The 14,484-nt window shown below is 68.6% G+C and overlaps 2 protein-coding genes across 2 annotated transcripts; one reads left to right on the plus strand and one right to left on the minus strand.

Moving 5' to 3' along the window:
• The first annotated feature begins 1,440 nt into the window (after positions 1–1,440).
• Positions 1,441–8,744, plus strand: ENO3 (enolase 3). The gene is made up of 12 exons (XM_078850992.1): positions 1,441–1,675; positions 2,630–2,716; positions 2,963–3,058; positions 4,380–4,438; positions 4,832–4,901; positions 5,074–5,207; positions 5,897–6,119; positions 6,889–7,086; positions 7,185–7,386; positions 7,620–7,728; positions 7,816–7,874; positions 8,467–8,744. Exons 1-12 carry the CDS (start codon positions 1,573–1,575, stop codon positions 8,534–8,536), a joined length of 1,410 nt encoding a protein of 469 aa, XP_078707118.1. The 5' UTR covers positions 1,441–1,572; the 3' UTR covers positions 8,537–8,744.
• Positions 8,745–9,940: 1,196 nt separating this feature from the next.
• On the minus strand, positions 9,941–14,231 carry SPAG7 (sperm associated antigen 7). Its single transcript, XM_073326527.2, has 7 exons — positions 14,096–14,231; positions 12,219–12,286; positions 12,012–12,100; positions 11,397–11,481; positions 10,911–11,000; positions 10,508–10,664; positions 9,941–10,074 (listed from the first exon to the last, which is right to left on the minus strand). The coding sequence occupies exons 1-7, from the start codon at positions 14,184–14,186 to the stop codon at positions 9,956–9,958; spliced, it is 699 nt and encodes a 232-aa protein (XP_073182628.1). The 5' UTR covers positions 14,187–14,231; the 3' UTR covers positions 9,941–9,955.
• Between the last annotated feature and the right edge of the window lie 253 nt (positions 14,232–14,484).

Raw genomic sequence — 14,484 nt, forward strand, 5'->3', positions numbered from 1 at the left:
CTCCCAGCCCCCCCTGCTCTCACCCATCAGCCCCCACTCCCCTCCCAGAGCCGGGGAGAGAACCCAGGAGTCCTGGCTCCCAGCGCCCCCTGCTCTGACCCACCAGCCCCCACTCCCCTCCCAGAGCCGGGGAGAGAACCCAGGAGTCCTGGCTCCCAGCCCCGCCCCTGCTCTAACCCACCAGACGGGGCAGTGTGATGCATTCAGGGCTCAGGTTCTCAGTGGGGCTGGTGTGAATGGATGGAGACCCCCCCCCTTCCCCCCCGAGTGTCACTCCGGACCCCTGCATCCCAGCAGCCCCGGGACGGGGACCCCCCCCCCACGTGCTATGTGAGGCGAGCGTCTCGGGTTGCCGTGTCCTTTCCCCGCTGCTTGGAACGGGCGCCCTGGATCTCTGACCTTTAGCGAACTAGCCGGGGGGCTAAATATAGGGCTAGAGACCAGCTCCAAGGGCCCCGGCTGTCTGGAGAGGCCCGTACGGCCGGGTGGGGGTGGGGAGCCCCCATAGAAATGAGCAACGGGGGAAAGGGCATCCCCTTGGGGGGGGGTCCCAGGGTCACAGCCCCCCCTGACTTTGCCTTCACATCTGCAGTCATGTGAGGCCCCAGCCCCATTCCCCACCCCCCTGAGCCAGCCAGACCACCCCCTGGGGCTGGGAGGGAGCTGGTGCCCCCCAGAGGGGACAGGCTGCGGGTTCTGGGAGCTGCCCCAGTGGGCCCCAAGGGGTGCGTGGGGCGGGCGCTCTGCAGAGACAGGGGCCTTGTCCAGCCCGGAGAACGGGGTGTGTGGAGAATTCGGGTCAAATCCCGCCTCCTTCCTTGTCCGCACCAGGCCCGATGCCCCCCCCCACCCCCACCCGCAAGCCGACCCACAGAATCTCGCACAGAGGCCACGGTCAGCCCAGTAACAGGCAACCCCCATCCCCACCCCCACTGCCCCACAGGAGAAAGCCCCTGAGGGACCCATGGCTAATAACCTGTCAGACAAGGGCGGGGGGGTGGTGGTCACCGAATGCCCCAGTGCCTTATTCTATCCAGGCTCTGGGAGGGCAGTGGGGGCTGGTGGGTCAGAGCAGGGGGGCTGGGAGCCAGGACTCCTGGGTTCTCTCCCCGGCTCTGGGAGGGGAGTGGGGGCTGGTGGGTCAGAGCAGGGGGGCTGGGAGCCAGGACTCCTGGGTTCTCTCACCAGCTCTGGGAGGGGAGTGGGGGGCTGGTGGGTCAGAGCAGGGGGGCTGGGAGCCAGGACTCCTGGGTTCTCTCCCCGGCTCTGGGAGGGGAGTGGGGGCTGGTGGGTCAGAGCAGGGGGGCTGGGAGCCAGGACTCCTGGGTTCTCTCCCCAGCTCTGGGAGGGGAGTGGGGGCTGGTGGGTCAGAGCAGGGGGGGCTGGGAGCCAGGACTCCTGGGTTCTCTCCCCGGCTCTGGGAGGGGTGGTGCTGTGCGTGAGGGATGCTTGGGATCTCTTTCACGGAGCCACATATTTGTGCAGGTGCCAATGGCCCGTCTGGGGTTGGCCTGTCCCGACACGGGCAGGGCACTTACAGACAGTCCCTAACTGGCCCTGGGTGGGCGGAGGATGCCGGGGACCTTGGGTATAAAAGGGAGGGGGCAGCCACTGCCTGGGCACTGTCAGCTGCCCACCCCCCTGACAGCCACCACCGGAGACGAGATCCCAGCAAGTGAGTGCCAGGGCCAGGACCCTCCCCTCTGGTCCACTGCCCCTTTGGAGGGGCAGGAGTGGGGGGCACCAGCGAGGCTGCAGGGGGCAGGGCTGGGCTGGCAGGGGCTGCGGGTCGGGAGTGAGGGGCACCGGCAGGGCTGGGGGGGACAGGGCTGGGCTAGCAGGGGGCTACGGGTCGGGAGTGAGGGGCACCGGCGGGACTGGGGGGGCAGGGCGGGGCTAACAGGGGCTGCGGGTCGGGAGTGAGGGGCACCGGCAGAGCTGCGGGGAGCCCAGGGCTAGAGGGGGCTGCGGGTCGGGAGTGAGGGGGCAACCGGCAGAGCTGGGGGGAAACCCAGGGCTGGGCTGGCAGGGGGCTGCAGGTCGGGAGTGAGGGGCACCCGGCAGAGCTGGGGGGAACCCAGGGCTGGGCTGGCAGGGGGCTGCAGGTCGGGAGTGAGGGGCGCCGGCAGGGCTTGGGGGGGGCAGGGCTGGGCTAGCAGGGGGCTGTGGGTCGGGAGTGAGGGGCGCCGGCAGGGCTGGGGTAGGGGAGGCCAGGGTCTGGCCCTGTGTGGGCCCCAGCTGCAGGCTCCCCGCTATCAGGGGGATGGGGTGACCTCTTCCTCCAGTGGCCAGCCTCCGGGTGTACGTGAGTCTATTTTTAACCCTGGCAGCTGCCCAGGGTGTGGGTGTGGTGGTGTGAATGTTAAAAGGCTCAGACCTGCTCCAGATTGGACAGTGGGTCCACGGTGGGTGGGACTAGGAGCCAGGACTCCTGGGTTCTGCCCCCCACACCTCCGCCCGGGCTCTGGGAGGGGAGTGGGGGCTGGTGCGTTTGAGCAGGGTGGGCTGGGAGCCAGGACTCCTGGGTTCTCTCCCCGGCTCTGGGAGGGGGTGGCTGTGGAAGGGGGGACAAGCCTGGGGCATGTGCTTTTCCGAGGCCCCTGCCACCCCTCTGTTTTTCTCCCGCCAGCCATGTCCATCCAGAAGATCTACGCCCGTGAGATCCTGGACTCCCGTGGGAACCCCACGGTTGAGGTGGATCTGCACACGGCCAAGGGTGCGTCGGGGGGGCGAGGGAGGACTGGGGTGTGGAGAGGGAGGAGTGGGCTGGGGTGCACATGTGTGGGGAGGGCTTGGGTATGTGTGTGTGGGGGGATTCCCGTGGGGACAAGGTGGGTAATCCCAAGGCTGGGGTTCAGGGGGATCCCCAAGACAGGATGGGGGGGCTGGTGGGGGGTCAGGCTCTCCTGGTTGTAGGGGGAACCCCATGTTAGTTACTCCCTCTACTTCTTCCCCCCCGCAGGTCGTTTCCGGGCCGCTGTCCCAAGCGGTGCCTCCACCGGCATCTATGAGGCTCTGGAGCTGCGGGACGGGGACAAGTCCCGATACCTGGGCAAAGGTGAGGGGCCCTCGGGGGAGGGGGGTTGATGCTAACCGGGGGCGGGAAGATTTGTCCTCCCTCCCCGCACACCCTGCCCTCCACCCCCACTCCCCTCCATCCAAAGTGAGGGCCGGGTTAGTTCAAGGTGCGGCCGCTTGCTGGACAAATGCCCAGAGGTGATAAAAGGCTTGAACCCATATTGGGGTCGGGGGGGGGGCGCTTCCAGTCACCCCAGTGGGAGTTGCTGGCACAAGCCCCTGGGAACGGCCCATGGATTCAGGGATGGGTTTCTTGCCTTGTTCATAGGGGTGGCCGAGAGGTTCATTGACTGGTTGGTTGGTAGGTAGGGTTGGCTAGTTGGCCAAGAGGTTCATTGACTGGTTGGTTGGTAGGGGTTGACTGCGAGGTTGATTGACTGGTTGAGCGGTTTGTTGGCTGGTTGGTTGCTAGGATTGGCTCGTTGGCTGGGAGTTTCGTTGGCTGGTTGGTGGATAGGGTGGCTGTGAGATTGATTGGCTGGTTGACCAGTTCATTGACTGGTTGGTAGCGTTGGCTGGTTGTTTGGCTGGTTGACTGGTTCATTGACTGGTTGGTTGGTAGGGTTGGGTGGTTGGTTGGTTGGTAGCGTTGGCTGAGATGTTCATTGGCTGGTTGACTGGTTCATTGACTGGTTGGTTGGTAGGGCTGGGTGGTTGGCTGAGATGTTCATTGGCTGGTTGACTGGTTCGTTGGTTGGTAGGGCTGGCTGGTTGGCTGAGAGTTCATTGGGTGGCTTACTGGTTTGTTGGCTGGCTGTGAGGTTGATTGGCCGGGGGGTTGCTAGGATTGGCTCATTGGCTGGGAGTTTCGTCGGCTGGTTGGTGGATAGGGTTAGCTGTGAGGTTGATTGGCTGGTTGACTGGTTCATTGGCTGGTTGGTTGAGATGTTCATTGGGTGGCTGACTGGTTTGTTGGCTAGCTATGAGGTTGATTGGTTGACCGGTTGGTAGTCTTGACTGAGAGCTTCATTGGCTGGTTGTCTGAGAGGTTACTGGTTGGTTGGGTTGACCAGTTCATTCATTGGTTAACTGATTTAATTGGCTGGTTGGCTCATTGGCTGGATAAAAGTGCTGGTTGGCGCATTCTTGGGTGGTTTGTTAGTTCGTTAGAATGTAGTTATTTAATTTAATTAAAGCTCTCGATCTCCTAAAATGAACTCCTAGGACATCCCATGGAAATCTGGGCTTGTCTAAATGACTATGGCCCAGGCAGACAGCTGGGATGGATGCGGGGGCACTGGGGTAGAGGGTGGGGCCATAGAGACCAGCTGGGTACGACATCTCTGTCCTTCTCCCCCCAGGGGTGCTGAAGGCTGTTGAAAATATCAACAAAATCATTGTGCCGGCCCTCCTGGAGAAGGTAACCACCGCCCGCTCACGCCTGTAGGGAGTACTCATGTATTGGGGGTCTGGGCAGTACACAGGCATGGAGGGGTACCTGACTGTGGGGGGGTACCAGAGGGTACCTGGCTATGGGGGGAGGCCCAGAGGACATGGGGGTTCCTGGGGAGGGCATATCTGGGTATTAGAGGGAGGCTCAGGAGTGGGGTTAGCTGGGGAAGGGGGCTAGATATATTGTGGGGGGTCCCTGGGTACAATAGGCTGTGTATAGGGTGGTGTGTGGGGGGCTGGCGCCTGGCAGAGTAGGGGAGGCAGTGGGGTGAGGTGTCCTGGATGGGGATGTGAGGGGCAGAGCTGCCCATGGTGCCTGTGTGACCCCCCCCACTGTTCCTCCCTCCCCACCGCATCCCAGAAACTCAGTGTTGTGGAGCAGGAGAAAATCGACAAACTCATGATCGACCTGGATGGGACAGAGAACAAATGTGAGTGAGAGACATCGCCACCGACCCTCTGCCAGCCCCCAACTCCCCCTCTGGCCCCTTCACCTCCAGCCCCCTCACCAAACTGCAGCCCACCCCTTCCCCACCCCCTGCTGATCCCTCCCTGTTACCTGACTGTCGTGGGGGTGCTAATCTTATCTGTCTCCCCCCACAGCCAAGTTTGGGGCCAATGCCATCCTGGGGGTATCTCTGGCGGTGTGTAAGGCTGGGGCCGCGGAAAAGGGGGTGCCCCTCTACCGCCACATCGCCGACCTGGCTGGCAACGCTGAGCTCATCCTGCCTGTCCCGGTGAGAGCCCCTGGACGCCGGGGTTCCTCTAGGAGGGGAGGGGGGGCTGGGAGGCAGGACTCCTGGGTTCTCTCCCCGGCTCTGGGAGGGGAGCGGGGGCTAGTGGTTAGAGCAGGGGGGGGCTGGGAGCCAGGACTCCTGGGTTCTCTCCCCGGCTCTGGGAGGGGAGTGGGGGCTGGTGGGTCAGAGCAGGGGGCGCTGGGAGCCAGGACTCCTGGGTTCTCTCCCCGGCTCTGGGAGGGGAGCGGGGGCTAGTGGTTAGAGCAGGGGGGGGCTGGGAGCCAGGACTCCTGGGTTCTCTCCCCGGCTCTGGGAGGGGAGTGGGGGCTGGTGGGTCAGAGCAGGGGGCGCTGGGAGCCAGGACTCCTGGGTTCTCTCCCCGGCTCTGGGAGGGGAGTGGGGGCTAGTGGTTAGAGCAGGGGGGGCTGGGAGCCAGGACTCCTGGGTTATCTCCCCGGCTCTGGGAGGGGAGTGGGGGCTAGTGGGTTAGAGCAGTGGGGACTGGGAGCCAGGACTCCTGGGTTCTCTCCCCGGCTCTGGGAGGGGAGTGGGGGCTAGTGGGTTAGAGCAGTGGGGGCTGGGAGCCAGGACTCCTGGGTTCTCTCTGTGGCTCTGGGAGGAGAGTGGGGTTCAGCGGCACCTGGGGACCAGGACGCCTGGGTTCTACGCTGTCCCTCCTCCCCCGGCAGGCGTTCAATGTGATCAACGGGGGCTCCCACGCGGGGAACAAGCTGGCCATGCAGGAGTTCATGATCCTGCCGGTGGGGGCCGCCAGTTTCAAGGAGGCCATGCGCATCGGGGCCGAGGTCTACCACAACCTGAAGTCCGTCATCAAGGCCAAGTACGGCAAGGACGCCACCAACGTGGGGGACGAAGGCGGCTTCGCCCCCAACATCCTGGAGAACAACGAAGGTACCGGACCCCTGGGTTCCCTCCCCGGCTCTGGGAGGGGAGCGGGGGCTGGTGGGTGAGAGCAGCGGGGGCTGGGAGCCAGGACGCCTGGGTTCCCTCCCACTCCACTCCCTGGCTGCAGATTGACAGGAAGGGGGGAACAGCTACTTATAGGCCTGCGGTTGCATTTCAAGACTTTCTCAGGCTGGGTTTTCATCTCAGCCCCCGATTCCCTCGCCAAAGGTCGCAGCCATAATTAGTGCAGCTGCTGGTAACCGGAGCCGCAGGGAGCATGGTGAGCGTTGCTGGGCCAGGAAAGGTCACGGTCTACAGGGACCCTGGCGCCGAGACGCGGCCACCTCTGGGGTGGAGTGGCCGGTGACCCAGGGACCCCCCCCCCACCCGGTGCCGAAAGGCGGCCACCTCTGGGGCAGGGCGGTGGGTGACCTGGGGACACCCCGTCTGGCGCAGATATGCAGCCACCTCTGGGGCGGGGCGGCTGGTGACCCAGGGACCCCCAAGCCGGGGCTGAGACGCAGCCACCTCTGGGGCGGGGCGGTGAGTGACCTGGGGACCCCTTGCCCGGCGCTGAGACGCGCCCACCTCTGGGGCGGGGCGGCTGGTGACCCAGGGACCCCCAACCCGGGGGCCGAGACGCGCCCACCTCTGGGGCGGGGCGGCTGGTGACCCAGGGACCCCCAAGCCGGGGCCGAGACGCGCCCACCTCTGGGGCAGGGCACCCCACGTGCGTCTCCAGGGCCGACCCGTCGCCCGTTCGTCTCCTCCCCAGCGCTGGAGCTGCTGAAGTCGGCCATCGAGAAGGCCGGGTACCCCGACAAGGTGGTGATCGGGATGGACGTCGCCGCCTCCGAGTTCTTCCGCGGCGGGAAGTACGACCTGGACTTCAAATCCCCCGACGACCCCGCCCGCCACATCAGCGGGGAGAAGCTGGGCGAGCTGTACCAGAGCTTCATCAAGAATTACCCCGGTGAGGGGCCTGTCCTGGCTCGCCCCCGGGGCGGGGAACGGGGCGGGGGCCTGTCCCCGCTCGGGGGGCTGGCTCCAACCCTCTGCCTGCCCCCCCAGTGGTCTCCATCGAGGACCCCTTCGACCAGGACGACTGGGAGACCTGGCGGAGGTTCCTGACCCAGGTGCCCATCCAGATCGTGGGGGACGACCTGACGGTGACGAACCCCAAGCGCATCCAGAAGGCCGTGGAGCTGAAGGCCTGCAACTGTCTCCTGCTCAAAGTCAACCAGATCGGCTCCGTCACCGAGTCCATCCAGGCGTGAGCTGCCGGGGGGGGACGGGACGGGGCCTGTGGGGGCCAGGACGCCTGGGTTCTCGCCCTGGCTCGGGGAGTGGGGGCTGGTGGGTTGGAGCGGGGGGGGGGGGGGGGCTGGGAGCCCGGACGCCCGGGTTCTCTCTCTGCGCGTGGGGGGGGATGGGGTTAGATTTGGATCCCCCCCCCCGCACAGCAGCACCCACAGACACCCTCCTCCCCCCGGTTCCCCCTCCCAGGTGCAAGCTGGCCCAGAGCAACGGCTGGGGGGTGATGGTCAGTCACCGCTCCGGGGAGACCGAAGACACCTTCATCGCGGACCTGGTGGTGGGGCTCTGCACAGGGCAGGTGAGCAGCGGGGGGGCTGCACCCCCTTCCCCTGCACCCCCCACAGCCGCCCCAAGCCCCTAACCCCGGCTCTACCTCTCCCCACAGATCAAGACTGGAGCCCCCTGCCGATCCGAGCGCCTGGCTAAATACAATCAGCTGATGAGGTAACGGGCTGGGGCCTGTCCCCTCTGGGGGGCGCCGGCTCCCCCCCCGGCCCCAGGGCGGGGCCTGGCGGGCTCAGGGGGGCAGGGAATGGCCCCAGGGGCCTGTGCCCTCTGGGGGGCGCCGGCTCCCCCCCCGGCCCCAGGGCGGGGCCTGGCGGGCTCAGGGGGGCAGGGAATGGCCCCAGGGGCCTGTGCCCTCTGGGGGGCGCCGGCTCCCCCCCCCGGTCCCAGGGCGGGGCCTGGCGGGCTCAGGGGGGCAGGGAATGGCCCCAGGGGCCTGTGCCCTCTGGGGGGCGCCGGCTCCCCCTCCGGCCCCAGGGCGGGGCCTGGCGGGCTCAGGGGGGCAGGGAATGGCCCCAGGGGCCTGTGCCCTCTGGGGGGCACCGGCTCCCCCCCGGCCCCAGGGCGGGGCCTGGCAGGCTCAGGGGGGCAGGGAATGGCCCCAGGGGCCTGTGCCCTCTGGGGGGTGCCGGCTCCCCCTCCGGCCCCAGGGCGGGGCCTGGCGGGCTCAGGGGGGCAGCAAATGGGGCACAGGGTCCCCCCATCTGAAACCCCCCCCCCCGAGCTCACCCCCTTCCCTGTCTCCCCCCAGGATCGAGGAGGCCCTGGGCGACAAAGCTCACTTTGCAGGACGCAAGTTCAGGAACCCTCGTGCCAAGTGAGCCCCTCGTCCGCGCCCCCCAGCGTCGGCACGGCCCTGCCCCACGGTGGGGGTGGCACTGGAGGGATGGGGCCCGGCCTGGACCCTTGCCACCGGGGCTCCCCCCAGGGCAGCGCGAAGTGACCAGCGAGCACCGGCGACACTGGGTCCAGCCCCATCGTCCTGCGGCATCTCTGGGGCCGGGCTCTGAATAAAGGCACCTGGACAGACAGCGGCTCGGTGTGGTTCTTTCCTGGGGGCCAGGACGCCTGGGTTCAATCCTCGCTTGTGGGGCGCCTGGTGGGTAAGAACGGGGGGGCTGGGAGCCAGGACTCTTGGGTTCTCTCCCCTGCGCGGGGAGGGGGATGTAAGGGGGGAGGTCAGAGTGACAGTGAGGTTCTGCCCCCCCAAGGGAGCAGTGGATGTAGCGAGGGGGTCCGGGGGGGTCTCCCACCGTGACTGTTCCCATCCCAATGGCTGCTGTAGAGACCCCTGGCAGCCTGACCCCGGCTGGACCCAGTGCCGCGGGCGGGATGGGGAATCGCCGGTGGGTGCGGTACAGGGCCCCTGACACACAGCGACTCCCAGCCCCGCTCACACCGAGTCGCTCCAAAACCCCACCCCGGCAGGAGGAGGCGGGCTGATCGTGATTCAACAGAGACAGGTTTATTGGGGTGATACCGCTGCTCCTGCAGCCCCCCCCATTACCACACACTGGGGGGGGGGACATGTACCCCACAACACATTGCTAGGAGGCTGGGGAGGGATCTGGCTGCCCCCCGCTCAGAGCTCGGGGGCTGGAGATTGATTCTATTTACACTTAAATAACGAGCAAATTCCCCCCCCCCCCGACCCCACCAATTAGCTGAGGGGCCTCCAGCTCCCAGCAAGGAGAACAGGTTAAAATTACCCCACACAGCCCCCCCTTCCCAGGCAGGGATCCCCCCCTGCAGGGGTCCCAGCCCCTTTCCTCCCCCTCAAGGACAGGCTAATTTCCCCAAGGGTGGGGGAGGTCAGACGTTTGGGGGACCCCCCTCATATGAGCAGTGCCCTCTGGTGGCAGCAGTGGGATGCTGCAGCCTGCTCTGAGGCCCCAGGCGCCCTCTGGTGGGGGAAGGCGACACTGCACCCAGATCTCTATTCCCCGCCTCTCGCCCCCCCCAGTCCCAACACACCCCAAAAATAGACTCTCCCCTCCCCCCCACAACTAGAGAGAAAAAACAATTCCAAACAAATCACTTAAAATACCCCCCCACACACTGAAATCCTAAAAACTCTCCTAGGCTAGTGGGTAAATACAGAGGGAGGGGGGGTAACCTGGGCACGTGGGGGCACAGCAGCCCCCCCTCGGCGGCCGGGATGCCCCAAGCAAGGTTCACACACAGCAGCAGGTTTGGGGTCATTCCCTGCGATCTGCTCCCCCCCACCCCCCCCGGCAGCACTAGGAGGTCCCAGCCCCGCCCGGCCCCTCGTCCTCGCTCTGCCGCAGCCGCTTCTTCGCCCGGATCTCGTTCATGGCCTCCTCGATGGAGCGCGTGTCCCGCTTGTTGGCCACGGGAACTGGACGGGAGAGCGGGGGTGTGAACCCAGGAGTCCTGGCTCCCAGCCCCCCCGGCTCTAACCCACCAGCCCCCACTCCCCTCCCAGAGCCGGGGAGAGAACCCAGGAGTCCCGGCTCCCAGCCCCCCCTGCTCTAACCCCCCAGCCCCCACCCCCCTCCCAGAGCCGGGGAGAGAACCCAGGAGTCCTGGCTCCCAGCTCCCCCCTGCTCTAACCCCCCAGCCCCCACCCCCCTCCCAGAGCCGGGGAGAGAACCCAGGAGTCCTGGCTCCCAGCTCCCCCCTGCTCTAACCCCCCAGCCCCCACCCCCCTCCCAGAGCCGGGGAGAGAACCCAGGCGTCCTGGCTCCCAGCTCCCCCCTGCTCTAACCCCCCAGCCCCCACCCCCCTCCCAGAGCCGGGGAGAGAACCCAGGCGTCCGGGCCGGCGCTCACCGCAGCCGTAGGCCTTGTTGGCCTGCATGGTGTGGGCGGCGTCCTTGGCGGCCTCCTTGCCGATGAGGTGACTGTATTTGTCCTTGTAGTCGGTGTTGGGGTTCACCACGGCGGGGCCCCTCAGCGCCTCTTGCTCCGCCTCCCTCTGAGCCCGCTCCTGGGGGGGGCAGGGGCACAATGGGGGGTGTGTGAGATGGGACGGGGACACGCCCCCAGCCCCGCCCACCCGTGCTGGTATGCCCCGCCCCCTACAGAGAGGGAGGCAACACCTTGGCCCCGCCCATGAGGACGACCCCCCCCCCAGTCCTGCCCACCCAAAGGGAGACAGGGAGAGAGATGCCCCAGCCCACCAAGATCCCCCCCAGCCCTGGGGCCAGCAGAGCCTGGGGGGGGCCCCACACACCTTGAGGCGGCGTTTCTCCTCGGCCCGCTGTGGGTCCCATTCCTCCCCACAGCGATAGGCCTCCAGCTCCTCGTCCGACGGGGCGAACTCCTGGGAGGCGGGGGGCAGAGCATGAGACACCCCACGGCCCCAAGAGCTTCCCGCACGCTGCCCCCACCCCAGCACTGGCCCCAGCCCCACACCGCGAGGGCAACAGGACTCCTGGGTTCTCTCCCCGGCTCCGGGAGGGGAGCGGGGGCTGGGGGGTTAGAGCAGGGGGTGCTGGGGGCCAGGACTCCTGGGTTCTCTCCCTGGCTCTGGGAGGGGAGCGGGGGCTGGGGGGTTAGAGCAGGGGGGCTGGGAGTCAGGACTCCTGGGTTCTTTCCCTGGCTCTGGGAGGGGAGCGGGGGCTGGGGGGTTAGAGCAGGGGGGGCTGGGGGCCAGGACTCCTGGGTTCTCTCCCCGGCTCCGGGAGGACAGGATGTGGGGGCAGGGGGGGTCGCTCACCTTTTTGAAGATCATGACGTAACGACTCTCCTCGTCGTCACCGAAGGAGAAGGACGTCAGGCCGGCCACTTCCACCACGTCATGCCTGGACCGCGCGCGAGGGGGGACACGACACTCATTGACACACGGAGCAAACGTTCCCGGGCTGGACCCGGGGACCCCCCGCCCGGGGCCGAGACGCGCCCACCTCCGGGGTGGGGCGGGGGGCAACCCGGGGACCCCCCGCCCGGGGCCGAGACGCGCCCACCTCTGGGGGACCCCCCGCCCGGCGCCGAGACGCGCCCACCTCTGGGGGACCCCCCGCCCGGGGCCGAGACGCGCCCACCTCTGGGGGACCCCCCCGCCCGGGGCCGAGACGCGCCCACCTCTGGGGGACCCTCCGCCCGGGGCCGAGACGCGCCCACCTCTGGGGGACCCCCCGCCCGGCGCCGAGACGCGCCCACCTCTGGGGGACCCTCCGCCCGGGGCCGAGACGCGCCCACCTCTGGGGGACCCCCCGCCCGGGGCCGAGACGCGCCCACCTCCGGGGCGGGGCGGCCGGGGACCCGGGGACCCCCCGCCCGGCGCTGAGATACCCCAAACCCCACATGCGGCCCCCCACCCCGGGAGGCTCACAGGATGCTGCGCTCAAGCTTGTTCATGGGCTGGAATTTCTTTTTGGTCTGCGCGGGGTCCTGGATGAAATCAGACACGTCCTTCTCCATCTGCCAGGGGACACGGAAGGGACGGCTCAGGGGGGCGGGGAATGGGGCACGGGGCCTGGCCCCTCGGGGGGGCGCCGGCTCCCACCCGGCCCTACGGCCGCCTCTGTGGGTCACTCACCCTCTTCCTGAACTCCACCTTCTGCCGCTTCTCCTGCTCCTGCAGCTTCTTCAGCCGGGCGGCTTGTTCTGCCGGGGCGAGAGAATCCGCCGCTCAGGGTCGCGTGGGTCAGAGCAGGGGGGCTGGGAGCCGGGACGCCTGGGTTCTCTCCTTTGGGTGCCCTCGCAGACGTGCCCTTCCCCCCTTCCCTGGCCTCTGGGGGGGCGCGGGGTCCCCTGAGGATGCTAGGAGCTCCGGCCCCATGGCGGGGCAGGGCTGGGTGTGTCTCCCCGGTGTGGCTCAGTCCGTAAGGCCCCCCTGTAGCGACCGGCGGGGTCCTGGGCCTGACGCCGGCTCCGCAGGGGGGTCCTGGTGCCGGAGGACACTGGGGTCGGCGCAGAGCCGGGAACCTTCAGCGCTGCCGGCCTGAGCGCGAGCCCCAGGCGGGTCGGTGTCTGTGTATACCCCGGTCTGTACAGCGCCCCTCCCCCACCCCTGCGTCTAGTTATAGCCCGGTCTGTACAGCGCGCCCCTCCCCCACCGCTACGACTATTTATAGCCCGGTCTGTACAGCGCCCCTCCCCCACCCCTGCGTCTATTTATAGCCCGGTCTGTACAGCGCGCCCCTCCCCCACCGCTACGACTATTTATAGCCCGGTCTGTACAGCACCCCTCCCCCATCCCCGTGTCTAGTTATAGCCCGGTCTGTACAACGCCCCTCCCCCACCCCTGCGTCTAGTTATAGCCCGGTCAGTACAGCGCGCCCCTCCCCCACCGCTACGACTATTTATAGCCCGGTCTGTACAGCGCCCCTCCCCCATCCCCGTGTCTATTTATAGCCCGGTCTGTACAGCGCCCCTCCCTCACCCCTGCGTCTATTTATAGCCCGGTCTGTACAACGCCCCTCCCTCACCCCGGTCTGTACAGCGTGCCCCTCCCCCACCGCTACGACTATTTATAGCCTGGTCTCTACAGCGCCCCTCCCCCACCCCCGTATCTAGTTATAGCCCGGTCTCTACAGCGCCCCTCCCCCTGGGTCAGGGCCATGTGGTTACGGGGTGGGGGGTGAGGGAAAGAGCTCCCTGGGGGCGGGGGCAGGGCCATGGTGTACTGGGCTGCAGGGCGGGGGGGGGAGCTCAGAGGCTAGGGGTGGGGCCACGGGGCTCCAGGGCGGGGCTCTGTCCCAGGGGGCGGGGCTCTATCCCGGGGGGCGGGGCTCCAGGGCGGGGCTCTGTCCCGGGGGGCGGGGCCAAGGGGCGCGGGGCTCTGTCCCGGGGGGCGGGGCTTAGTGCCGGGGGGCGGGGCTCTGTCCCGGGGGGCCCTGTCCCGGGGGGCGGGGCCAAGGGGCGCGCGGGGGGGCGGGGCTCTGTCCCGGGGGCGGGGCTTAGTGCCGGGGGCGGGGTTCCAGGGCGGGGCCCTGTCCCGGGGTGCGGGGCCAAGGGGCGCGCGGGGGTGGGCGGGGCTCCAGGGCGCGGCTCTGTCCCGGGGGGAGGGGCTTAGTGCCGGGGGCGGGGCTCCAGGGCGGGGCCCTGTCCCGGGGGGCGGGGCCAAGGGGCGCGCGGGGGGGCGGGGCTCTGTCCCGGGGGCGGGGCTCCAGGGCGGGGCCCTGTCCCGGGGTGCGGGGCCAAGGGGCGCGCGGGGGTGGGCGGGGCTCCAGGGCGCGGCTCTGTCCCGGGGGGGAGGGGCTTAGTGCCGGGGGCGGGGCTCCAGGGCGGGACCCTATCCCGGGGGCGGGGCCAAGGGGCGCGCGGGGGGCGGGGCTCCAGGGCGGGGCTTAGTGCCGGGGGCGGGGCCCTGTCCCGGGGGGCGGGGCCAAGCGGCGCGCGGGGAGGGGCGGGGCGTTGTGGGCTCCCGCTCCCGGCCCCCCCCGCCCCGGCCCCGCCCCCGCGACCCCTGACCTCGCGCGCGGCGCCGCGTCTCCTGGTCGCCGAGCCCGGGCGGCCGCTCCATGGCGCTGAGGATGGAGCCCAGCAGGTCCAGCTCCGCCATCGCGCCGCGCCCCGCCCCTTCCGCCGCGTCACGGCGCGTCACCGCCGCGTCACCGCCCGCGCGCCCCGCCCGCGGGGCCTTAAAGGGGAGGCGCAGGGCCGCGTCGGCGGACAGATAATGGGCGGGGCCTTAAAGGGGAGGCGCAGGGCCGCGTCGGCGGACAGATAATGGGCGGGGCCTTAAAGGGGAGGCGCAGGGCCGCGTCGGCGGACAGATAATGGGCGGGGGATTAAAGGGGAGGCGCAGGGCCGCGCACCCCCGCAGCACACGCGGGGGGGGGGGAAGAGGGTGGAAAGAC

This window comes from Lepidochelys kempii, chromosome 28, assembly GCF_965140285.1.
Source record: "Lepidochelys kempii isolate rLepKem1 chromosome 28, rLepKem1.hap1, whole genome shotgun sequence".
Taxonomy (NCBI): domain Eukaryota; kingdom Metazoa; phylum Chordata; order Testudines; family Cheloniidae; genus Lepidochelys; species Lepidochelys kempii.

Bases quoted from the DNA above. Each gene is read 5' to 3' on its own strand.
- ENO3 (XM_078850992.1), top strand. From the start codon at position 1,573: ATGCCGGGGACCTTGGGTATAAAAGGGAGGGGGCAGCCACTGCCTGGG. The intron at 1,676-2,629 runs GTGAGTGCCAGG...TTCTCCCGCCAG, and splicing joins CGGAGACGAGATCCCAGCAA to CCATGTCCATCCAGAAGATC. The intron at 4,902-5,073 runs GTGAGTGAGAGA...CTCCCCCCACAG, and splicing joins GGATGGGACAGAGAACAAAT to CCAAGTTTGGGGCCAATGCC.
- SPAG7 (XM_073326527.2), bottom strand. From the start codon at position 14,186: ATGGCGGAGCTGGACCTGCTGGGCTCCATCCTCAGCGCCATGGAGCGG. The intron at 12,287-14,095 runs GTCAGGGGTCGC...TCGCCCCGGCAG, and splicing joins GACGCGGCGCCGCGCGCGAG to AACAAGCCGCCCGGCTGAAG. The intron at 10,075-10,507 runs GTGAGCGCCGGC...TCTCCCGTCCAG, and splicing joins CAACAAGGCCTACGGCTGCG to TTCCCGTGGCCAACAAGCGG.